At 43.1% G+C, this 26,418-nt stretch overlaps 1 protein-coding gene across 1 annotated transcript; it reads left to right on the top strand.

Moving 5' to 3' along the window:
* The first annotated feature begins 550 nt into the window (after positions 1-550).
* LOC109912670 (transient receptor potential cation channel subfamily V member 3) lies at positions 551-26,285 on the top strand. The gene is made up of 13 exons (XM_048612334.1): positions 551-611; positions 751-894; positions 4,325-4,605; positions 8,702-8,878; positions 11,818-11,979; positions 13,372-13,461; positions 15,045-15,118; positions 16,123-16,288; positions 18,531-18,597; positions 19,564-19,835; positions 22,034-22,131; positions 24,895-24,971; positions 25,829-26,285. The coding sequence occupies exons 1-13, from the start codon at positions 551-553 to the stop codon at positions 26,002-26,004; spliced, it is 1,845 nt and encodes a 614-aa protein (XP_048468291.1). The 3' UTR covers positions 26,005-26,285.
* The last annotated feature ends 133 nt before the right edge of the window (positions 26,286-26,418 follow it).

Below are 26,418 nucleotides of genomic sequence, written 5' to 3'. Positions count from 1 at the left end.
GATGTAAAGGAATTGAATAAGCTTCAATACCATTTTCCACTCCCCTTTTCCCACTGCCCCCTCTATTTGCTGATAAGGTGTTGAGCTGTGGGATTGACCAATTACTGAGCTACCCCACCCCCCCCCAAATATCATCACCCACTCAGAGCATCAATAACCAATCACAAACCTGTCCCACAGCCCCTGATCTAGTACCCCCCCATCGTTCATAACCACAATGCCCCTAATCAGAGGCACCCATTGATCAGAAAGCTGCCCAGGTTCCCCTACTGTCTGCCTCTGGCACTCTGTAAACCTGGGGAAAAGCTTGAATAAAATTAAACACCTCTATCAAGTCACCTCCAAGTATTCCTTGAGGTCTGTTGTGTGGGTGGCGAGGGAGCAGCGGGCGGTGCCTGGAGGTGGGGAGCAAAATTCTCCTGACTTAGTACAGGCTCTGAACCAACGGGGAATGGGAGAGAGTTAGTTAGCACGAGGTTGAAAAGATGTGCAGTGGTTCAAATCTCCCTTTGATTAGGTCAAGTGCAGAAAGGGGGGAAAAAACGGGGCAATGAGTAAACGGTGGAGGAGGAAGGTGAAGGTTTTGGAGAAGGTACTTGAGAGGGACGGGAGTAAGGGAGATAGTTTGTAGGGGTACTCAAGAGGACTTGGGAAGGGATCAATGAAACGAGGCTTTTAAAGGACCAACTCTATCTTGATGCTAAGAAACAACAGATTCTTAGATTTGAGACCTTTCCTTTTGTTTTGAAGGTCAGACAGCCCTCCACATTGCAATCGAGAGACGCCGCCCAGATATAGTGAAACTTCTGCTGGAGAAAGGGGCTGATGTCAATATCAAAGCCAATGGGAGGTTTTTTAGGCCAAGTAGAAAGCGTCGCGGCTGCTTTTACTTTGGTGAGTTGCCTTTCGGAATTAAACACCACCCAATTTTAACCCAACACACTGTAGAGGGATGTGGGTGTCACTCCGCACATCCCTAATTGCCCCTTGAGGTGGTGGGGTTTTTTTTGGGGGGGTGGGGAGGGGTCTCTCTTGAACCGCTGCAGTCCATGTGCTGTGGGTTGGCCCACAATGCCCTTAGGGAGGGAATTCCAGGATTTTGACCCAGTGACACTGAAGGAACGGCGATATATTTCCAAATCAGGATGGTAAGTGGCTTGGAGGCGAACTTGCAGTGGGGTGGCGTTCCCATGTATCTGCTGCCCTTGTGCCTCCCAGGTCACACTAGAGATCATCAGTTTGGAAAGGGCTGTCAAACAAAGTTGCATGATTAGTGCAGTGAATCTTGTAAATGGTGTACCGTGCTTTCACTGTGGTACTGACAATGCTACTGCGTATCCACTTCTTTTAACCTTCAAACAACTCACCTTCTACACACCCCATTGACATTCAAATAATGCCTCTGCACGGGCCTGGATCCTTTAGTAAAGCAGCAGGGGAATTCCTGCAGAAGTGGAAGAAAGTGGAGCCTCCAAGGTCATTGATTCTAAGAAACAAACGATGAGAGTAGAAGATGGTGTGATGAGCCTGAACTTCAAACAGTCAGGAAGTCACAAGAGAATAGCAGCCAGATAGGAAGAGCACTACCAGGGAGTTTCTCTCTGTGCACATTCTGAAACTGCTACAGAGTCAGATATCTCCAACTGGCTCCATTTCAGCATTGGCGGGGGGGGGAAGCGCTGGGTTTTAAATCAATACCGCATGGATTGCAGCAACTCACCCCCACTTTCACCAGGGCACTTACAGAGGGTCAGTGAACGTTGGCCCAGACAGCAATACCCACATTCCAAAAATTAACTAAAAACAATAAGTTAAAGGGAGAGGCTGAATAGACAAGGATAGTAGGAACTGCCGATGCTGGAGAATCTGAGATAACAAGGTGTAGAGCTGGATGAACACAGCAGGCCAAGCAGCATCAGAGGAGCAGGAAGGCTGACGTTTCGGGCCTAGGCCCTTCTTCAGAAAAATAGACAGGGGCTATTTTCCCCTGGAACGTCGGAGGCTGTGGGGTGACCTTATAGAGGTTTATAAAATCATAATGGGCATGGATAGGGTGAATAGACAAGGTGGGGAAGTCCAAAACTAGAGGGGCATAGGTTGAAGGTGACAGGGGAAAGATTTAAAAGGGACCCAAGAGGTAACTTTTTCATCTAGAAGGTGGTGTGTGTATAGAAAACGTTGCCAGGGGAAGTGGAGGAGGCTGGTACAATGACAATATTTAAAAGGCATCAGGATGGGTATATGAATAGGAAGGGTTTAGAGGGATATGGGCCAAATGCTGGCAAATAGGACTAGATTAATTTAGGATATCTGGTCAGCATGGATGAGTTGGGCCGAAGGGTCTGTTTCTGTGCTGTGTGATTCTATAAACAGGGTCAAAAATCACAACAGCAGGTTATAGTCCAACAGGTTTATTTGAAAACACAAAACACAAGCCTCACTCCTTCAGGTGTCAGTGAGAGAGGTGGCATCAGACACAGAATTTAGAAGCAAAAGTTCAAAGCGTCATAGAACTGATGCGAATGTACTGAACAAACCTAAGATGGCTGTTAAATCTTTAATCAGTTAGAAAAGAAATGCAGGTTTCAATTGATTAATATGCAAATCCCAGACAGTTCCTTCACTGTTGCTGGGTCAAAATCCTGGAATCCCCTCCCTAAGGGCATTGTGGATTCTGAGGAAGGGTCACAGGACCAAGAACGTTAACTCTGATTTTTTCTTCACAAATGCTGCCAGACCAACTGTGCTTTTGCAGCAATTTCTGTTTTTGTTCCTAATTTACAGCATCAGCAGTTCTTCAGGTTCTAAACAAGGCCTCACACCTAAAATGCATTGTCTGAGCTGAGATGTCACCTCTTGTATACACTGATAAAACCTTTAGTTATCTCAGGGCAGTGACTTGAAAGAAATCCTGGGATTTGCATTTTAATCAATGGAAACCTGCATCTCCTTTCTAACTGATTAAAGATTTAACAGGAGGGAGTCGGCTAACCATTTTTGGTTTATTCAATACATTTGCATCAGTTCTATGACCCTTTGATCTTTTACTTATAGATTCAGTGTCTGATACTCCCTCTCTCACTGACACCTGAAGGAGGAGTAAGTCTCTGAAAGCTTGTGTTTGCAAATAAACCTGTTGGACTATAACCTGTTGTCGTGTGATTTCTGACCTTGTCCACCCCAGTCCAACACCGGCATATCCACATCACCTCTAAACACGAACAGCATGCAGGGTGGGAGGGAGAAATTGGAGAATTTGGAGAATTATTCCATGTTTAAACCTGGTGAGTGGTGGGGAGAAACAGTGTACAGTGGAATATAAATCTGGCCGAGCATTCAACCAGTTCAGATTCCAGACAAACATATTCTCCAAATTCTCCAATTTCTCCCTCCCACCCTGCATGCTGTTCGTGTTTAGAGGTGATGTGGATATGCCAGTGTTGGACTGGGGTGGACAAGGTCAGAAATCACACGACAACAGGTTATAGTCCAACAGGTTTATTTGCAAACACAAGCTTTCAGAGACTTACTCCTCCTTCAGGTGTCAGTGAGAGAGGGAGTATCAGACACTGAATCTATAAGTAAAAGATCAAAGGGTCATAGAACTGATGCAAATGTATTTTTTACTGACTGGTGAGAGGTCTGGGGATGTAGGGGAGATAGGAATTTGGGTAAATATACATCTATAAAAGACTGTGCACAGGTGTTGGCATTGTATTCCAGGCCCACTGGGATTAATGAGAACGATGGGATTTCTTTTTGAAAGGCTTGCTCGGACCTCAGAAAATACTGGCCTTGCGAGGGAGGGCCAAACAGATTCACTAGATAGATGAGGAGCTGAAAGGGTTAAACAGGGAGAGCTCTCAAATGTGGCTTGTAGCCTCTCAGATTTTGGAGGTTGAGGGCTGAGCTGATTGAGGTATTTAAAATATTAAAAAAGGATGTTTTAAGTACTTTCCTTCTCTATCTCTGATAGGGCGGGGAGGGGGGAAGAGTCCAGAAAATTCAAATTAAAGTTGGGACCAGTTGATGCCCCAGAAAGGGATCGTGGAAATCTGGAACTCACCCCCTCAGTGATAGAGGCTGGTGGTGTTTGCAATGAGAGATGTCATCAGACTGGGAGACACTATATTGTCAGTGAGCACAGGGTGATGGGAATAGGGGGATCTTGCTCAGATAAAAGGCTCCATGTTTTCTCTAGATAATCCAAGAATTTTGGATTGGAGAAAGGTAGTGACAGACGAGGGAAGAACTCTTGGAATAGTTGAGTCTGGAGGTGAGAAATGTAGGATGAACTGTTGCTAATACCTTATACCTCACCCAGGTGAACTGCCATTGGCTCTAGCTGCCTGTACCAACCAACCAGAGATAGTTACACTTCTCCTGAACAACCCAAGAATAAATGTTGGAGAGCAGGACTCCAGGGGAAATACAGTCCTACATGCACTGGTTACTATAGCAGACGACACAGAGGAGAACACAGAGGTCGTTACAGAAATGTACAACAAGATCCTGATTGAAAACAAACAGAGCCAGCTGGAAGGGATAAAGAATGCAAAAGGACTGACCCCATTGCAGCTCGCAGGCAAACTGGGCAAGTTTGAGGCAAGAATTTTTCATTTCTCTATAGAACGGGCACTGGGTCTGTATTATAGAGCAGCAATTTCTCATCTACCTTCGCTGGCATCAGAGGGGCTGTCACAGCCGGGCAGGGTCAATGTGTACACATTCACACTTTAGGAGTTAGTAGCCGTTGATAGCTACACTGAGTGTACGAGTCAAAAGGGAACTCCATTCACTAAACTAATATACACTGTTTCATGGTGTAAGATCACCCTCTGTTGACCAAACTGTATACTGCATATGTTTAAAGGATACAGCGGTTTGCTGAAAACAACAAATGCTGGAGTTCAGAGCAGTTGAGACAGCATCCATGGAGACAGAGCAAGCTAAAGTTTTGATTCGATCTTTCAGATAAACTCCTCATCCCTGAGGTTAGACTGACTGGCCTGCAATTTCCTGGTCTATCTTTTACTCCCTTCTGTAAATAACAGGACAATGATAACAGTTCTCCCACACACTCTGGCTCCTCACCTGCGCCTGAGGTGGGGGGGGGTGTCTGAAAATTACTGCCAGGCCTCCTGAATATCTCCTCACTCCCCTCCCTCAGCAGCCTGGTGCACAGCTCATGCAGATCTGCAGGTCCATCCGTTATTGAAGCTGCTAAATTCTCTAGTACTTCCTCTCTCGATGTTAGTGTCTTTTCACAGCCCATCCACCCTGAGATCTAAACTTGTGATGTCCTTTTCCATGGTGAAGGCTGACACAAAGTATGCATTAAGGACTGTGTCCTCATCCTCCAGACACACACACAGACACACAACCTCCACACTCCCTCATGGGCTCTACTCTTTCCCTCATCATTCCTGTGTTTTTTATAGATTTTAAAATCCCTTTGGCGTTTCCCTTATTCCATCCACTGATGCTCACTCACGTGCCCTTCACTTTCCTAATTTCCCCTTTTATATTTTTTTACACTCCTCTCAGGGCTCGGCCATACTGAGCCCTTGATATCTGCCATAAGCTTCTCTTTGTTTAAACCCTGACCTTTAGCATCCATCGACACCCAGGGCTTTCCCTGTCTTAGTCCCTCCCTTGCTCTTGCAGGAACATATTTGCCCCAAACTCTCACTATTCCCTCCTCAAATGCCTCCCACTGCTCGGATATAGTTTAATCATCAAGTAAGCATTTGCAGTCCCCTTGTGCCAAATTGTACCTTATCTTAATTAGAAGTCGCCTTTCCCTGGTTAGAACTTTTATTCCTTGCTGATCATTATCCTATTTCAGAAATATCCCAAATCTAATTGCATTATGGTCACCATCTCCAAAATGCTCCCCTCCTGATCGGCCTTCCACCTGCTCAGGCACATTCTTGGATATTCGAGTCCAGAACTGCTCTCTCCCTCGTTCAGCTTTCTAATCACTTCCCCGAGATGCAATTTCAGAGTTTGGTTTCCTCTCTATCTTGAATATTAAAACTATCCCAGTTAATAGTTGGGTAGTTAAAGTCCCGACTATTACTGCCTTATAGTTCTTACAATTGTCTGAAATATGATGACATAGCTGATCCTCTGTCTCTCCATTGCTGTTTGGGGGCTGTATTACACACCCAGCAGTGTGCTTGCCCCTTTTGTAGTTTTTAGTTATGCCCATATGGTCTCATTTGATGATCCTTTAAGGTATTGTCTCTTGTCATTGCTGTAACTGAGTCCCTGCAACACCTCCCGCTCCTCTACTGTCCCCTTCCTACTGAATTCCCTCTGACCAGCAATGTTGAACTGCCCAACTTTCAGCTAACTCTCAGTCACAGTTATATCACACCCCCATGTAACTCCTTGTTCACTCAGCATGTCTACCTTATTCCTCAGGCTCTTTGCATCGAAATACATTCCATTTCGCTATGCTAAACTGAATCCTTAGCTGGATAAGGTTTTCTCTGCCTTCCAGACTCACTCACTCATGTTTTAACTTTAATTCCTGGGCAGCCAAGCGATTAGCACTGCTGCCTTAGAACGCGGGGATCAGAGTTCAATCCCAGCTTTGTGTGACTGTGTGGAGTTTGCACATTTTCCCTGCATCCGTGGGGGTTTCCTCTGGGTGCTCCGGTTTCCTGTCACAGTCCAAAGATGTGCAGGTTAGGTAGTTTGACCATTCTAAATGCCAGGTTACAGGGATGGAGTGGGATGCTCTTCAGAGATTTGGTTCAGCCTTGATGGGCCGAAGGGCCTCTTTCTGCGCTGTATGAATGCCATCTCAGCTTCTTGCCCCTCGCAGCCATGTGCCATCCCCACCCATTGAGTTTAAAATCATCCCAGCTGCTTTAGTGAATCTCCCTATGTGGATGTTGGTCCTATTCAGATTTAACCCGACCAATCCATCTGCTGTAATCTTCCATCCATCTACTCCCTACTGCACGGCAGCAGGAGTAACCCAGAGACTACTACCTTTCAAACCTAACTCTTCAATTTCTTACTTAACTCAGTTTGCTTGCAGGACCTAATTTCTCTCTCCTACTACATCAATGGTCTGAATATGGACCATGACCTCTGTTCACCATTCGCCTTCAGAAAGTCCTGCTCCCCCATTCCCATCCCACAGGATCAGCCAAACCATGAGGAGCACCTTGGATTCCCCAATGCAGGGTGTCAATGTTTTAATTTTGTGTATGAACAGGTTGTCAAAGTAAACAGCACTATTCATCTATTGAAAGGTATGTTAATGTGTAGTTAAACATTATGTATTATCCACACACAAAAGGGGGTCAGTTAACTCAGTTGGCTGGATGGCTGGTTAGCAATACAGAGGGTCAACGAGGGCTCATTTCTCATCCCAGCTGACGTTACCATGAAGGAATCTTTTTCTCAACCTCTCCCCTCACCTTGAGGTGCACTGACCCACAAGTTAAACTCACTACTCTTTGCTTGTCCCTCTCTAATGAGAGAGTGGTCCTCTGGGAGTATGGCAATTTTATGTTTTCAAAAATACTCAATTACTTAGGCATGAAAAACCCAAAAAAAAAGAGAGAATATACCATTTTCTTGATGGGATTAGAGCACAGCATTAATAATTCAGAAAGCACATTCGGATTTCAGTGTAGGCATTTTGAAATTTGAATTCAATTTAAAACTTACATCTGGAAACAAAGAGCTGGGAATCAGTAAAAGTGACTAAGGAGCTACCAGATTGTCAACATGCATTTCTTATCATTCCTGCCACAACATCTCATTATCCCAAAGTACTTAAGTAATAAAAGTAGAAGTTTTGTGATTTGTCCTCTCTCGTATAGATAATACAGTGGCCAATGCAGGCGCTGAAAGCTCCCACGAACAGCAATGTTGTGCTGGCTAGATATTGTTTTCAGTGATGTCAGTGGAAGGATAACTATTTGTCAGAACACCAGGGAATTCCCCCTTTCCTTTAGGACAACGTATGGGATCTTGGGTTCAACTGAGGGATCCTCAATTTCAAGTCTTATCAAAACCCAGCATTTCAACAGAGCACCATCCCCTTCAATAATGCACTAACTGCATTCAACCTAAACTATTTACTGAAGGGTGAGGTGTGGGACTTTAGCAGGTAACTGCTGATGCAGAGGGGAGACTATGGCAGACTTTCACCATAAACCAGACTGTTTCAGTAATGTCCTTTAAAAGGTGAAATCCTTCCAGTCCAGTTTGACAGTATCGAGAGTCTGAGCTACCTTCTGCAGATTCCAAGACAGTGGCTTAACATCCCCATCACAACATTACCACAGAGAGACAGACAGAGACAGAGACAGAGACAGAAAGAATGAGAACGAAAGAAAATCAATGCTGGAATTTGTGTACTAGACAAGAATTGGAGGAGGAGAGATCTCAGAAGGTAATAAAGGTTGCATGGAGGATGTTAGAGATAGGGAGGTGGTGAAGCTGTGGAAGGAATTGAAGCCCCAATGTAGATCAGGGAACACAGGTGTCATACAAAATATCTTTGTGCTTAATAAGTTGTGGAGCTGGATGAACACAGCAGGCCAGGCAGCAGAGGAGCAGGAAAGCTGACGTTTCGGGTCTGGACCCTTCTTCATTTTCTGATGTCTTTGTGGTTGTAGATTTTTCTATAAAACACTTCAATGGATGGAGATGACATTTTCTGTCCTTGCAGATATTCAGAAGTATCCTCAGAAGAGAAATGAAAGACAAGGAGCACATGGATCTCTCTCGGAAAATTACGGACTGGGCTTATGGTCCCATTTCTTCATCGCTCTATGATGTCACTGGAGTGGACACTTTGGAGGAGAATTCCGTTCTGAATGTTGTCGTGTTTAACACAAAAATCCAGGCAAGTCTACTTGAAATTGACACTTCCAGTTCATCATTTCTGCATCAGTAGATTTTCTTTGACCAAAAAAAAAATAATTGATGGTATGGGATAGAATTGAAACAGTTATTTGAAAGACAGTTTACCTCTCACCTCACTGAAACCTTTACTTTTCTCCAAGTCTTCATTTAAGCTACACTGATCATTGGTTACACCATCTGTCAAATATAAGTGATCATTTATACCCGCCCGCTGCATCCTATTAGCTAATGCATCCTCTATCCGTGATAATACATTACCCTTGACACCATGAGCCATTTCATGTTGTAACCTTCCATGTGGCACCTTGTCAAATGCCTTCTGGAAATCTATGTAATTGGCTCTCCATTATTCATTCAGAAATAGTAGAAACTGCCGATGCTGGAGTCTGAGATGGCAAGGTGTGGATGAACACTTCCCTCTCACCTATCTGCCCCTCCCTCCTCACTGACCAATCCCCATCCCAACTCCCTACCTACACTCACCTGTACTGGCTCCATCCCTGCCTCCTTGACCTGTCCGTCTTCTCTCCACCTATCTGCTCCTCTATCCACCTTCCGTCATCGCCTCCCCCCTCTCTCTCTTTATTTCAGAGCTCCCTTCCCCTCCCCCATTTCTGAAGAAGGGTCCAGACTTTCCTGCTCCTCTGATGCTGCCGGGCCTGCTGTGTTCATCCAGCTCCACACCTTGTTATCTCCATTTTTCGTGTTGATTGTCACTCCCTGAAAAGAATGCTATTGAATTAGTCAAGCAGTTTCCCTTTCACAAATCCACATTGACTATGGGATTACATTAAGATTTTACAGTCCTGCTATAAACTCGAGTAGATTCCAGCATTCGGCCCCCGATAGATGCTGGACCAAACCAGCCTGCAGTCTTCTGCTTTGACAGTCTCCTGGACGGAGGAGTCACGTTTACTACTGGAAATCTGACACAATCTTTTCTAAAAACCCAGGAAATGGTGGAAAATTAGAACCAATCCATCTATCATCTCAACAGCCACTTCTTTAGACACCTCAGAATGAAGTCCACTAGGGCCAGGGCACTTTGGTTCCAATAAGTCTCCCTCACCCTTTTCCTGAGACATTCCTCAGACAAAGAAAATCTTTCAATTCATCTCATTGCTTCATTGACCATTATTAATTGCTCAGACTCTCTAGATGATCAGTGTTTAAAAGACCCATCGAAATGTACTGTCCACCTTTATATTTCTTGCTAGCTTTCTCTGCACTCATTCCTGTCTCCTTTATTAATCTTTGCTGTCATCTATATTTTGTCCAATCTTCTGACCTACTCCCCACCATTGCAGAATTATAAACTTGGCTTTCTTCGACGTGGAGGTGCCAGTGTTGGACTAGGTGGAGAAAGTCAGCAGTCACTTCACCTATAAAAAAAGGGGCTGCACTCCGAAAGCTTGCGATTTCAAATAAACCTGTTGGACTACAACCTAGTGTCAGGTGAATTCTGACTTGGTTTTCTTCAGTTTGACACTATCAGACTTCCTTGGTTAGCAACAGATGGTGTCGAATGCATATTGAGTGCTCTGAAACATCTCCTTAAAAGTGCAATATTTGATCTGTACTAGCCCAGCCCTTAACCTAATTTCTCAGCTAATTTAAGTCAGCTCTGCTTCTAATTCATATGTTCATACGCTTAAAATTACAAATGGTTTGAACAGGGTGAGAGTGGAGACAGAGCTCATGTTTTGTTCAGCAAAAGGTATTAAGGGATATGGGCTAAAGGCGGGTACATAGAGTTAGGCCACAGATCAGCCATGATCTCACTGAATGGCCTCTTCCCATTCCTAATCCAAAACTATACCAGACAATTCCTAATAAATCCAAGAGGGAAAATGAAAAATATCCTTACTCGGCAGAACAACATAGACTCACTGTCACAGCAAGTACTTTGGGTAAGTGGTTGAGATGCTTTCATAAGGAAATTAAACTTGCATGGTGATAAAGGTAGAAGAAACGGCTGAAAAGCCGAGATGAAAGATGGAGTGCAGAAGGCTTGCACCAAGTATAAATACCAACACACTAATGAAGCAGAATGCCTTTACATTGCGGCAAATTCTTCATAATTATGACATTCAATGGTTATAGCCTCTGTTACTGAAAGTCACAGTGGTTTAAATGCTGCATAATTAATGTGTATATCATAAATAGACACCTGAGAGTTGCAAATTTCAAAAGTTGCTGGATGTTCGTGCTAGCCATGTGAAAATTGTATCTCACTCTTGACCTTCCCAACAGTTTTATCAAGTCATAAACCAATAAAAAGGCTACAGATTGTTGTAAATCAGAAACAAAAACAGAAACTGCTAGACAAGCTCAGCAGGTCTGGCAGCACTTGTGGAGAGAAATCAGAGTTAACAGTTTGCGTTCAGTGACCCTTCCTCTGAAACGTTAACTCCTAACTCTGCTGAGCTTTTCCAGGAATTTGTTTTTGTTTTATCAAGTTGCTACATTTGCACACTAACTGCCCCTTTAAACTCATGACAGAAAGTTAGGTGATTAAATTGAGCACCTCTTTTAATATTTAGATTCTCACAATGCCAGCTTCTCCAATGCAGGGAGACCAGTGGAAACTGCAGTATCAGTGCCTGCAGGGAGTAATGGTTTACTTTTTGCTTAAACTTCCTTTCGGCTCTTTCTTAGCTTTCCTTTCTTATGCTTGTACTTGATTTATCAAAGTATTTCTCTCATTGTTCCTCTGCTTCTTCCAATTCCTTCAATCCCATGAGGTTAAGCAGATAGAGTGTCAACACCCATTGTTCACCCAAGGTCAAAGATGTCACATTGCCCTCAGCACTCACTTCATTTTATAGGGAGGAAATGTTTCTATAGTTTAACACATCAGATTCCTTTAGATACCGTGCTACAAAGTCTTATTTTTTCCCCTCTCTTCACCTCATTTAGAACAGGCACATGTTGCTCTGTGTGGAACCTTTGAACGCTCTACTTGAGCAAAAGTGGAAGAAATTTGCGGTCTACATGTTCACTGTCAACTGCCTCCTGTATCTGTGTTATGTTATCACTTTTACGGCCATTTATTATGACGACGAGTGTCATGCAAATAAGGTGAGTAGTTCCTTTAAAAGACTTGCCATTTCCAAAAGGGGCAGCTCTTCAAAAGCTTGTGATTTTAAATAAACCTGTTGGACTATAACTTGGTGCTGACTACCCCACCTCCACATCATTTAATTTATAAAATACCCCTCACAACCTGTGCACATTCTCACCGTGTCTCGGGTTTCCTCTGGGTGCTCCGGTTTCCTCCCACAGTCCAAAGATGCGCAGGTTAGGTGGATTGGCCATGCTAAATTGCCCATAGAGTGTTCAGGAATGTATAGGCTAGGTGGGTTAGACATGGGAAATGCAGGATTACAGAGTGGGTTGTTCTTTGGAGGGTTAGTATGGACTTGATGAGCTGAATGGCCTGCTTCCACCCTGTAAGGATTCTATTCTACCTCACAACATCCCAAATATAATACCCCAAAGCACCTGCTGTACTTGGTTAGGTCTGTGATGATCTGCATCTCACACAATGTGGATTCACACATTCACCTTCACCTTCACCTTCACCAACCTGCTGGTGAGAAAGCAAACAGCCCCACCCCACAATCTCTCAAAGAAATTCACTGGCATTATAAACAAATTCTTATCAAAGATAATGATGCCCCATGGTGCTTAGCAGCCAATAAAGTATTTTATGAACACAGTTGTAATGTTGAAAAAGCAACAACTAACTTGCACAGAGATAGTGAGAACTGCAGATGTTGGAGTCAGGGATAACACAGTGTGGAGCTGGAGGAACACAGCAGGCCAGGCAGCATTAGAGGAGCAGGAAAGCTGGCGTTTCGGGTCAGGTCTGAGGAAAAAAGTCTGAAGGGTCCTGACCCGAAACGTCAGCTTTCCTGCTCCTTTGAAGCTGCCTGATCCGCTGTGTTCCTCCAGCTCCAAACTTATCTCTTATTTATAATTATTTTGCACAGACCAACTTTTCACAAATGGCAAAATTGATAACACTTAGATAACAATAACCCCTAAAAATTGGTCAAAGGATAAACACTGGGTGGATCACTGGGGATCATGAAGTAATGGTGTGGGATCTTTTGCAGTAGGAGAGGGCATGCAGCTTCATAACTCCTTCAAAGGATAATGTTTCCAATAATGCAGCACTCCCTCTGTACTGCACGCAAGGGTCTGCCTAGGGCTTTTGTGCTTGTTTCCCCAATGGAACTTGAGACACAAACTTCCCACCTTTAAATATCCAGCCAGCTGTATGGCACTGCAATACTTTTTGGGATTTTGCTGCTTCTTACCGATGTGAATTCATCAGGAATCTGCCCATGTGACGAGAGGTGACAAAATTAGGGTTAGGATTGAGGTGACCCACCCTGCCAAGCCCACATCCCATGCAGATACATCAGATCAAATAAACTGTCAGCATTGAATGTATTATATTTTCAGTTTCAGACAAACATCACATCCACCTCATTGGGCAAACTCAGTGGACAAGTTTTAATTTTAACGTGGGCTCTTGCCTTACTTATCATAGAAGTAAGTAACACAATTATTATCCTATGTTGTGTTTCTTTGCAAGAAGGGACAATAAACAATTAGAAAGGCATATAGTCTGTTAGCCCGCATAATAAGAAGGTCAGAGAATAGGAATAAGGATGTTTTGCAAACGTGACTTTCGTGGAACTACATCTGAAGAGTACTTAACAGGAAATCATACGAGAGAGAGGAGTAGACCTTTCACTGCCAGAGTGGTCTTGATGGGATAAGTAATGAATGATCTAATTGTGGGTTCAACTCCAGTTTCCCACCAGTCCCCAATAATACTCAACTCCCTCATACATCAAAAAAAAATCAATCCAGCTCAGCTTTGATATATTCCATTGACCCAACTCCAACACTCTCTGGGAAAGAGAATTTCAGACATTAACAACCCTCAAGAAATTTCTCATCTCCATTTTAAATGGAAGACCCCTGATTTTTCAATGTACCCCTAGTTTCTCCCGCAAGGTTATATACTCCCAGCATTTCACCCATTAACCTCAATCAGAATTTTGTATATTTCAATAAGATTACCCCCATTCTAAACACTAATTGTATATAACTTTACTCATCACCAAAGTAGTTTTGTGCCAGCTTAGGAGGTGTGATCAATGTTCATGAGATTGACTTTCCAGGTGAGATACATGACCTCAGAGTGAACTGAACCTTCTTTTTAAACAAAAAGGAAAAATGGTTTGGATGAATGAGAAGAGAAATAGGATTCTGAGGAGCCTCAACAGGACGACTGTTGACGGCATTTCCTCTGTGGAGTCATGAAAAATTTGATCACGTGGAGACAGAGACAGAGGGCAAGAGAAAGCTATCAATGGTAACTCCTGTACTGATTTGACAGATTTTCATGGAGTCCTTAAGTACCTGTTGACCTTAACTAAACTGAATTGTACACAATTGTAGTGAACTGGTTGAACTTGTAGTTTACCATATTTTTGTGTTGTGTAATGCTGCATTATAAATTTGTTGGTTATTTGCAATAAATGTAGGGTTAGATAAGGTTTTGTCATATCACAAAGTTGGATTTGGTTTAAGCTGGTCATTTGTTAATACAATCACAGTGGCAACATGTTCACATCACTAGATTAAGAACCCAGAGATTCAGACAATGACCCAAAGACATGATCACATGTCACAATGGTAATTTGCAAATTGGATTCAATTATTCAATTAAATCTAGGTTAAATAGCTAGCGCTGTCTCAGCAACAGTGACCTTGGAGCTGCTTGGTCACTGCAGAAACCAACAGGTCCTTCAGGGAGGTAGTTTTAACCTAATCTAGTGCAAATGACTTCAGACCTGCATTAATGTAATTCGCTCAACTCCTCTGTGAAAGTGTGGACCAAACTACAAAGGCAGCTGTCTGTCAACTTCTCATGAGCAAAGAGTAACAACAATCTTGGCCAACTTTCCAGTCATTGCCCACATCCTAAGATTCCATTGTTTCATATTTACTTTCCTTTTTAAAATAAAATGAGCTGGATTAGTTTTGAGGTTTTTGTGTTAGTTCTGGTTGCACTGGTATGATTTGACTTTATATTAAAGATGTTTTCTTTAAAAATCTTGTAGGTAGAATCAATAGCCCGCTTGAGACTTTCTGACCTTCAATCAATAATGACAGATGCATGGTTCCACATCCTGTTGTAAGTGTACCTTTCAATAGTTGAATTGTTGGGTAGGGGCTGGTCATTTTGCTGAGTTGGACAGACGACTAACTTGCGATATAGAGTAGTGCCAACATTGTCAGTTCAACTTTCACCCTGGCTAAGGTAACAGTGAAGGACTCTCTCCTTTAACTTCTCCCCTCACCTGAGGTATGGTGACCTAAAGGTGAACCACCAGTCGTGTCTCTCTCTACTGAGAGTAGATCTATCATCTAGAAGGACTATGGTAACACTACCTTTTATCATCGAATGGATTAGGACAAGATTCCCTTGTTGTTAACCAAAATGTAAAAAAATTGGGCTCCATTGGATATAATCTACGCTGGCAATCAGAAATGTTGCATCATCCAAGATAGTCCTTTTCTTAACAAAATCATCGGCAAGATGTGAGCATCACCGTCTGCCTGATGTCTCTCTACTTACCCTTGAGAAGATGTTGGTGAGCTGCCTTCTTGAATGGCTGTAGTCCACATGGAGAAGTCGCATGCCTTTGGGGAGGGAGTTCCAGTGTCCCAGTCAGACTGAAGGAACAGCAATATATATTCCCTGAACTGGATGGTGAGGGCCTTGCAAGGAAACGTGAAGCTCCTGGAACAAACTAGCTGCCCAAATCATCAACTCCAAACATCATCTTTTATATTTGGATCAGGGGTCTCATGGACTACCCATAATAGTCTCAGCTGCAAGTAGGTTCTATCATTCCGAACAAGGTCACCAATTTTAAGACTTCGGTTTGCAAATCTAGGCTTACAGTAGACAGCAGTATTCAAGAAATGCTGCATGGTGTGAAGTGAGCAGAGGCTAAAATTAATCCATCAGCTAATACATTAAAAAAAATGCTGGTTATCAGTGTTGTTTGCAAGCTTGCTACCTGCAAATTGGTTGTCCAATTTCCTTCATTAAAACAGCAAACCTACCTCAAAAAGTACTTCATTGCAGTGCTTTAGATTGGCATAAATACAATGGTTTTGTTTTCCTTTCAGCTTTTTGCAGCTTGGGTTGGCAGTTTTATGCACCATATTAAACTGGGCAGGTGTGGAGCTCCAACTGGCAGTACGGGTGTTGGCTATGGTTCTCGGCTGGATTAATATCCTGTATTACACCCGAGGGTTCCAGAGCATGGGTATCTATAGCGTCATGCTGCAGAAGGTGAGAGCGAGCTTGAAAACCAGCCTAACACAATTCAAAGCTACGTTTAGAGGAAAAACATGGATGAAGTACTTTAAGTCAAAAGGTTTTTGTTTTAGAGTCGGAGAGTTATACGCACAATTTATATATATGGGCCATTTTAGCAATGGAGAGGCAGCAAGAACAGCTCACAATCAGTCCTGGCTCTCAGATCAGGTAGGCAATGCCATGGCAAAGCAGCACAGATTGTACAAAAGGGATTATGGATTTTGTCAATCTAAAAACAAGTTCTTTTTGCTGAGAGAAGACAGCATCCTGTATTAATATATACAACTTCTAGTACATGCAAATACATCACACCACACAACTGACTGAATCTTAGTTTCCAGTGTAAATATCAGCGCTGTCCTGTTTATTTATTAATTGCTGTCCATTGGCAATCACATTCAATGGTAGTGCACACTCGAAAGTCTGCAAGCTCTGGCTCGTTCAGCACAATTGACACACTGTCCACTATGAATGGTCACTGACCAGGGTGTTGCATTTTGCTATGTTACCATGGCAACACCCTGGTCAGAGTCTACCTTCCTGGTCTGAGAAGTAAGATTACCAGTTGCCTGTTCCTGCTGCATCTCCATACCAACAACAGCCCAACCAATCAGCAGCCTCTCCTCATTTCAAGTGTATTCTTTTCAAATGCATTCCTGTGTCCTGCTCACGGTGAATCTAAATCTCTTTTTCAGCAATATTTATATTCTGAAATACTCCTGCACCAAGTGGGAGACGATGATAATGGAAGTGAGCAAGGAGAATATTTGAAAGGGACAATATAACGTCTTTCAAGACACAGACATTGCTGGAGATGGAGGGCAGTGAGTCACAGCAAGATAGCCAGGAGATATAACCGAACCAAGGAGAGTCAGGAAGTTTAAAAAACCTCAGAAGAACTGCAGATGCTGGAAATCTGAAATAAAAACAGAAATTGCCAGAAAAGCTCAGCAGGTCTGGCTGCATCTGTGAAGAGAAATCAGAGTTAACATTTCAGGTCCAGTGACCCTTCTTCAAAACTTGAAAGTTAGGAAGAGTCTGTATGAACAACTAGCATTTCATGTGACACCTTTGATGCAAGATGGCAACCCAAAATCATGCAAGAGCTTTATAGTTTTCTTAAAATGGCGGTGGGATTTAATGAGGAATAGGGTTTAGTTCAAAACAGCAGAAGGCACAGCCTGTAGAGAGGCAAGGAGGGTGGGGTTTTATAAACAGGCTTCAAAACAGTTCTAAAGGAGACTGTGGAGATTGGGAAGGATAATGCCACAGGGAAATTTAAACAAAGATAGAATTCTAAGCTGAAGCACTGCTCCGCAATTGTTCCAAGCTGGAAATAGAAACATAGAAAATAGAAGCAGGAGGAGGCCATTCAGCCCTTTGAATCTGTTCTGCCATTCTTCATGATCTTGGCTGATCATCCAACTCAACAGCCTAATCCTGCTTTCTCCCCATAACCTTTAATCCCATTCGCCCCAAGTGCTGTATCTAGCCGCCTCTCGAATACATTCAATGTTTTGGCATCAACTACTTCCTGTGGTAATGAATTCTCACAGACTCACCACTCTCTGGGTGAAGAAATGTCTCCTCATCTCCATCCTAAATGGTCTACCCCAAATCCTCAGACTGTGACCCCTGGTTCGGGACACACCCACCATCGGGAACATCCTTCCTGCATCTACCCTGTCTAGTACTGTTAGAATTTTAAGACTCTGAGATTCCCCCTCATTCATCTGAACTCTAATGAAAATAATCCCAACCTAGTCAATCTCTCCTCATAGGTCAGTCCCACCATCCCTGGAATCAGCCTGGTAAACCTTTGTTGCACTCCCTTGACAGCAAGTGCATCCTTCCTCAGAAAAGCAGTTCATTTTTAAAGCAAGGCTTAGAATGCGAACAAGAAATCTGGCTCCATACACAATGCAAATTAAACGTTGGTAGACCTTACCCCACACAGTCTTTGCCTTTGTAGTCATTGGGCGTTGCTCCCTCCAACCCCATGTCCCGCCACAGCATTTAGCTTGCAACAGCTGATCAGCAAGACCAAGGCAGGCCATTGACAAGGCAGTGATCAAGAGTGGCCAAGGATGGGTTTCATCCCTTAATCGTAGTACTGATTAATTTGGGGAACACAAATAAGCATTCCCAATCTGTTTTTTTTTTTTAAGAAATGTAATCATTGATCCTGCTAAATCAGTTGTTTTCACTCTTTCAGATTCTGCTAACTGATGTTGTGCGGTTCCTGTTTATTTACTTACTGTTCCTAATTGGATTTAGCACAGGTAAATCTTCTGTTATATTTTCCAGTTTCTCTTAATCTACAGGTCAAAACTGTAAGGGTCCTACAAAATGTAAAATCCCAGAGATTATTCCATTGCACATTAAGCCAGCTCCTACTACACTCACTGATCCCAATTCCATTACAGCATTCTAACTGTTATTTAAAGTGATATCTTTGCCATCTAAAACAGATCCTGATGGAACTTTAAAACACAAGTCTCATGATTCTTCCAATGCCCTCTGCCAATGTAGTAGCTTCCTAGTCCGACCGTGTCCTTTCCATCATGGATATCAATCCCTCTATATTTCAGCTTCACCCCCCCCCCCCCCCCCGCCCCCCCCCCCCCCCCCTCGTCCCCATTAGGATGGCTAAAAGGCTGTCTGCATCTGCACAGTACATAGATCCCCAAACTGCTGCTCCTGGCTAAACTCGATTACCACCAGAATTGTCAGTGTCCTGGAGCTCACAACCAAACAACACTGTGGGTGTGACTTCAAGGCAAAGGATCAACATCACTTTAACGGTAACACCCATATGTAATGAACAAATAAAACTGCATTTCTCTTTGACACAAATAACTTTGTCGAAATGAAAAAAGGCATCGCTATGGGAAGTGGCACATTGAAACGTTTTTCCATACAGAGGGCAGGAGCGCAAGAGAGCACGAAAGCGAGCGACAGAAAGAAAGAAAGCAGGAAAGAAAAAGAAAGAAAGGAGAGAGAAAGAAGGAGTGAGAAAGAAAGAAAGCAAGTGAGAAAGAAAGCAAGAGAGAGACAGAAAGCAAGCAAGAAGAGACAAACAGATTTTGGGATTGGACGGGTGGCAATAACAACACAAACATATGCAAGGAGGGGTGCAAGACCATCCAAAGCCATGAGTGGAACTGCAGTGCCTGCTGATTGATGGGTGGTAGTTCAGTTTGAACTTCACTTTCTTCACACATTAATCTAAATTCTGACACCAACAGCACTTGCCTCCCTGATTCAGAAATGCACCGACAAGGAGGGGTGCAGTGCTTTTGACAGTTTCAACACTGCACTGCTAGAGCTATTCAAGCTAACCATTGGTCTGGGTGATCTGGAAGTACAGAAACAAGCAAAATACCCACAGCTCTTCCTCTTCCTCTTGGTGTTGTATGTTGTCCTGACCTTTATCCTCCTGTTGAACATGCTAATCGCACTGATGGGGGAGACCGTGGAGAATATTTCCAAAGAGAGCAAGAACATCTGGAAACTACAGGTATCTAAAAATGTCTGCTTCTCCTATTATTACAACAGTTTTTGGATCGGGAGAAACTACTACTCCTCATGAACATTCACCCCTATTCACTTGGATTACACTCAGGGCGCGACTGCTGTCCTCCTGGTAACTCATTCAATTGGCCATCCCTTATTCCCCAAATCAGTGAGCTCTACAAGACCAGGAGGCCTTACACCACTTGTACGTTCTACTGCAAACCACACACCATCCCGACTTGGAACCATATCACTGTTCCTTCACTGTTACTGGGTCTAAATCATGGGACTTCACTCCAAAGAGCATGGGAAGTGTATCTCACCACAGGGACTGCAGTGTTTCAAGGTGGCTCATCACACTGCAGGACAATAGATGCCAGCTTTGTCAGCAACACCCACATTTCATACGCTAATCTAAAAGAATTAAGCCTGAAAAGCAAGCACTGCCTCCCTAAAGTTAGCAAGCCAGGTGACGAAAGCAGAAATCCAGCTACAAGTCCCTACACTTTCAGTCATGTTCAATGTGCAACAATCAGGACTAGGAATTCCAGCCACATTTCCACATCCAAGATGCTAAAGCTTATAGCTTCCCTTCCAACACTAGCTCAGACAAAGGCATGATCTGGGACCTCCAGGTCTGTGAAAGAGGACTGAAGAGGGTCCTGGCTATCTTCAAAGTTCTGCATTAAATCAGAGTCAAAATTTATGCAAGACGTCATCACGGTAGCTGAGAGACACACACTAACTAGACGGTAAAATAGAACAAATTACCAAGGGGAGGCGTACGCTTAGATTTTAAGATGAATCCTTGGGTTTATGTTGCTACACTATTAACTAATGAATTAAGCCATGAACAACTTCACAAGACGTGACATGTAATCAAAAAATAGATTTTGTGATCAGATTATGTATCACAAAAATAGCTTTCCTAAACCAATTCAAAAACACCTTCTCCCAAGTACAAAACCAAGCTTTTCTAATCATTCACCCAATGTAAGCATCGATTTGTGTGCCCATTGCTAATTGCCTTGAAGCAAATGGTTACCCACCTTCTTGCATGGCAGTAGTCCAACTGAAATCAGTGCACTCTGTCAGGGAGTTTAGCCCAAAGCAGTGAAGAAGTGGTGATTTATTTCCAAGTCAGGATGGTGAGGCACTTGGAGAGGAACTTGCTAGGGGCGCTCATATGAATTTGCTGCCCTTGTCCTTCCACATGATTGAGGTTGCAGGTTTGGACAGTGCTGCAGTGTGTCTTGTTCATGCTGCTGCCACTACACAGCAAAAGGTGAAGGTTAAGGTGCTTTACGTTTCCTCAATCTTTTCCTGCTGTGTGGATCTCTGAAGGTTATGCACAGCAGCAGCTACTAGAGCCAGAAGTCAATGTGTCCACTTGCCAGTTGGTGTGCACGACACTGAGCAACAATGCAGCTTACAGGGAAGATGGAAGGTGGTGTATTTTTAACAAAAATTTTCCATGGGATATGGGGGTCACTGGCAATTCCAACATTTGCTGCCTATCCTTTATCGGTTGGTTTGTTAGGACATTTTCACAGGGCAGTTCAGTAACTACCCACAAATCGTACACTCACCAGACTCAGCAAGGATGGCACATTTCCTCCCCCAAAGAACACGAGGTAGTTTTATGACAATCAACAATTGCCATCATGGTCAGAGTCACTGGTGCTAGCTGCATGTGCTGGATTTATTAATCAAATTCACAGACAATCAGCTGCCATGATGGGATTTGAATCCTTGACCCCATAGCATCGGTCTAGATCTCTGGATTACTGGTGCAGTGCCTAGTGATCAGTGTACCAATCAAACTGGCTGGCTACTTTATCCTGCATGGTGTTGGGAGTTTCCTCGAACATTCCAGCACAAAGTATTCCATGAAATTCCTGACTGTGTGCTTTGTAGATGGTGGATGGGCTTTGGAGAGACAAAGGGAGTTCTTCACTGCAACATTCCTGGTCTCTGACCCGTTTCTGTAACCATAGTGAGATGGCTAGTCCAATTGAAATTTAACTTGGAATGTTGAAACTTTAATATTACTGTGCTACCACACTAATAATAAATTTTTATACATTGAAACAGGTCCAAAACTTTAAGACTTATTGGTTCTTCTCATTGTATAAGTGGAGGAAGCTAATACTGTGTTTATTTTAACATGTTCCCTTCCCTCAATGGTCAAATTGATTCCAGAGAGCAAGAACCATTCTGAACCTGGAGAAGTTATTACCAAATTATCTGAAGAAGAAATTTCAACTGGGGAAAATATTTCAGGGCAAGAGATACATCAGGTAAAAGAAAACATTAAATCTGGTGGTGTGCTACATCAATAATGAGAGGTGCTGCACTTAGGGCATTAAGAATTTCTTTTAAGGGCAACTCCTCTTAAAAAAAAAGGTCAGGAGTGCAATGGGGAGAACAAGTCTCACCACAGAAGGGAAAAAGCTTCACCCACTACTCCACCCCACTGACCCCAACACTCTCCAGCAGCAAGAGTGCCATTAAAGAGGTAGTGCAGAATTTAGGACATTTACTGCAAGCAAGGATGTTAAGACTCTGCAGATCTTTGTATTGATTTTTGGGATAGTGGTGTGGCTTTGAAGGCCAGCATTGTATTGCCCCCATAACAAGCTGCCCTGGGGTGGTGGGGTGAGCTGTCTTGAACTTCTGCAGTCTATGTGCTGAAGGTGTGACCCATGATACTGTTAGGTCAGATGCTCTGGAACACCGATCCAGCAAAAGAGGAAAGATGGATTTCACAACCAGAGCATACTTGACCTATTTTACAGCAAATACACCTCTTGTTGTAATGCAGGAAGCATGTCAGCCAATGTGTATAAATCAAGCTCCAGTAAACAGAAGATGAGGAGTTGAGGGACACTGTTCAAAGAGAGATATTGGCTGGAACACAAGGGATAACCCCCCCTACTCCTCTTCAAAATAGTGTCATGGGATTTTTGCAACTACCAGAAACTTCAGGTGAAGCCTCAGTTTAATGTTGCACCCAAACTACCACCTCAGGCAGTATAGTACTGCCTCAGGCTATGACTAGTGGAGTCCTGAAAGAATCAGTGCTTAGGCCCCAGTTTTCAAAATCTAGATCAATAATTTGGGTGTAGGAACAAAACGTAATGATGCAAAAAACAGGTAGGAATAAAAAGTTCTTTACATCCTCCTCACAACTGAAGGGAACTTGGAGGTTGAGTGAGTGGATGGAATATAGTGTGGAAAAATGTGAAGCGATCCACTCTGGTAGAGAAAAATAAGAAGAGTAATTTAAAATGATAAAATTGTGAAGTGCCAATGTCTAAACAAACTTGACTGTCCTTGTTCAGTCACTGAAAGCTAGCACACAGGTGCATGAACAATTAACAAGGCAACTAGCATGTTGGCCTTCATTGTAAAAGAATCAAGAGGGACAGCATTAAAGTCTAGCTACAGTTCTGTAGAGTCTTGGTGAGACCACACCTGGAGTAGTGTCTACAGTTCCATTACCTGATATTGGATATGATATCCTTGCCACTGAGTGCACCAAAATCACCAGGGTGGTGGTTCTGTCCCACGAAGGTAGTGGTTACAGGGCTCAACAGGGTAGAGATGCATTTGACAGTCTCAGAATCAGAGAGTGGTCATTTAAGACTGAGCTAAAAGGAGAAATTGATTTACTCAAGATGATAAACCTTTGGAATTCTTTAACCCAGAGGCCTGTATGAGTCTCAGTTGAGTATGTCCAGGATAAGAGATTGATAGACTTCTAGATATTAAAAGATAAAGAAACTGGTTAGCAAGGTTAGATCACATGTTCTATAGGGAGAACTAGCCATTTGGACACAGAACTGGTTCAAAGGTAGAAGACAGGGTGGTGGAGGAGGGTAATTAAGAATAGGGGTAAACCTTTTAGAACTGAGATGAAGAGAAATTTCTAGAGAGAGAGAGAGAGAGAGTGGCGAGCCTGTGGAATTCATTACCACAAAGTGGTTGAGGCCAAAACATTATTTTCAAGGAGGTAGCTATAGCTCTAAAAAGGTGGATAATGGTGGGAGGATGGGTTTAGGGCTTTGAGTTTGTTGATCAGCTTATAGAACATAGAACAGTACAGCACAGTACAGGCCCTTCGGCCCACGATGTTGTGCCGAGCTTTTACCCTGAACCTAAGGTCTATCTAACCTCCACCCCTACCTTATACTATCATCCATGTGCCTATCTAATAGCCACTTAAATGCCCCTAATGAGGACGACTCCACTACCCTCTCCGGCAATGCATTCCACGCCCCAACCACTCTCTGAGTAAAGAACCTACCTCCACTCACTTTAAATCTATGCCCCCTCGTAATAGCAACCTCCCCACCCTAGGAAAAAGTCTCTGGCTATCCACTTTTTCTATACTTCTAATCATTTTGTACACCTCTACCAAGTCACCTGTCATTCTTCGTCGGTCTAAAGAGAAAAGCCCTAGCTCTCTCAACCTTTCCTCGTAAGACCTTCCCTCCATTCCAGACAACATCCTGGTAAATCTCCTCTGCACCTTTTCCAATGCTTCCACATTTTTCCTGTAATGAGGTGACCAGAACTGGACACAATACTCCAGATGTGGCCGAACCAGGCTTTTGTATAGCTGGAGCATAACTTCACGGCTCTTGAACTCGATCCCTCTATTAATGAAAGCTAACACACCATACGCCTTCTTAACAACTCTATCCACCTGGGTGGCAGCTTTCAGGGAACTGTGGACATGAACCCCAAGATCCCTCTGCTCCTCCACACTGCCAAGAATCTTTCCGTTAACTCTGTATTCTGCTTTCAAATTTGTCCTTCCAAAATGAATCACCTCACACTTTTCAGGGTTAAACTCCATCTGCCACTTCTCAGCCCAGCTCTGCATCCTAACAATGTCCCTTTGTAAACCAGAACAGCCCTCCGTACTATCCACAACTCGACCCACCTATGATCTATTGAATAGCAGAGCAGGCTTCAGGGATCGAATGGCCTACTCCTACTTCTATGTTTCTATCAAAGTTGGCTCATTTTAAAATTCAAATCATTTCTCAAATCAGGATCAATGAAGTTAACTGGACAAAGTGGAACACCAGTTTAGCTCGCATTAATGAAGACCCAGGGAATGAGGAGGAAGGTAAGTATATAGAATCACGACAGTCAAGATATAAATCACTTAAACATAATCACTTATTTAGTGCTGTCTACTAATGTTCAATGTGAAAAGGGATCTTTGCTTCATTATTAAGAGGTGGCATACACAAAAGCAAGATAGTTGTGCTAACCTCTAATAAAGCACTGGTCAGGCCACACAAAAATACAATATACGATTTAGGGCACCACAGAAGGATTTCAATCCCTTGGAGGAGGTGCACAAGATTTACCAGATGGATTCAAAAAAAGTGGGGCTTCAGTTTTCTGGGGGTAGGTAGGGAAACTGGGATTATTCACTTTTCCTTTACAGGGGGAGGACAGGGCAGGGTGGACAGATTTAATTGGGGACTTTACATTTATGAAGGGTTTTGGTGAAATTATCCTCTCTGGTCTGTAGGCCAGCCATTGGAAGATGGAGATTGGCTATTATTGGCTGCAGAGTGGGAATGGGGATAGGAGAGACTTCTTTTTGCAGGTACGATCTAGAGAGTGCTTCCTGAAAAAGGGGGCATAAGCATATTCAGTTACAACTTTTAGAGGGGAATTAAACAGAATACTTGGGGGGGGGGGGGGGGGGGGGGGGAAAGAGACAGGGGGAAAAGATGGCAAAGGCATTGGGGAAAAGAGCTAGCACAGGCAGTGGGCCAAATGGTCACCTGCTTTGCTGTATGATTCAGATTCTAGCTAATTGCAAGGGATATGCTTTAATCACATGCCAAAAGTGCTATATAAATATATTCATTATTCCAGCATCAAAAGCTCTTCCACAACATTGGCAAAAAAAGGTCTTGGCATTAAGTTACCTTCTCTTTAACAATCTCTAATGTGCTTGTTTTTCAGAAGGTAATGCTCACAAAATACATAGCTCACTGTTACCAAGAAAAACCTCTTTCAGAAGGCCACGACACTTCTGGGGCAAGAAAAAATGTAAGAATCATCCTCCAGCACCCAGGAAGACGCAGCAGGAAGACCTTCAATTCAGTGTGGAGATGATTTCTGAACAAGATGTGTCATAAAATTTGGGGTGATAGATCGTAAGGAAGCATCAGCCAAAGCAGAGATACGATGATTTAACTGGTTTGTGCTGGAATGGTATGGCATATTTCAGCTCGCTTATCAGTGTTGACTTGGTTATGGACACAAGGTCATGAACTCAAACCCCATTTCAGAAACTTGAGCAGAAGTTTCAGGTCGAACCTTCCAAAGCAGTACAGAGGAAGTACCACTGTACCAATTTCCAACGAGACATTACCATACTGAACTTGGATCTCTTTAAAGATTAAAGGGCATTACTCAAGCATTTGGCCAAAGATTCTTTTCTCAAACACCATCCCGCAAAACAAATAGAACTTTTTTTTAAAAACAATGATAATTTAACTGACAATCAAAAGTAGTAGACTCGCCAACTTCAAGGGCATTTAAATGGTCAT

The sequence above is a fragment of the Rhincodon typus genome, chromosome 26, assembly GCF_021869965.1.
Source record: "Rhincodon typus isolate 14 chromosome 26, sRhiTyp1.1, whole genome shotgun sequence".
NCBI lineage: Eukaryota > Metazoa > Chordata > Chondrichthyes > Orectolobiformes > Rhincodontidae > Rhincodon > Rhincodon typus.
The sequence above is the reverse complement of the archived record's forward strand: the minus strand, read 5'-3'. Positions and strand labels throughout refer to the sequence as shown.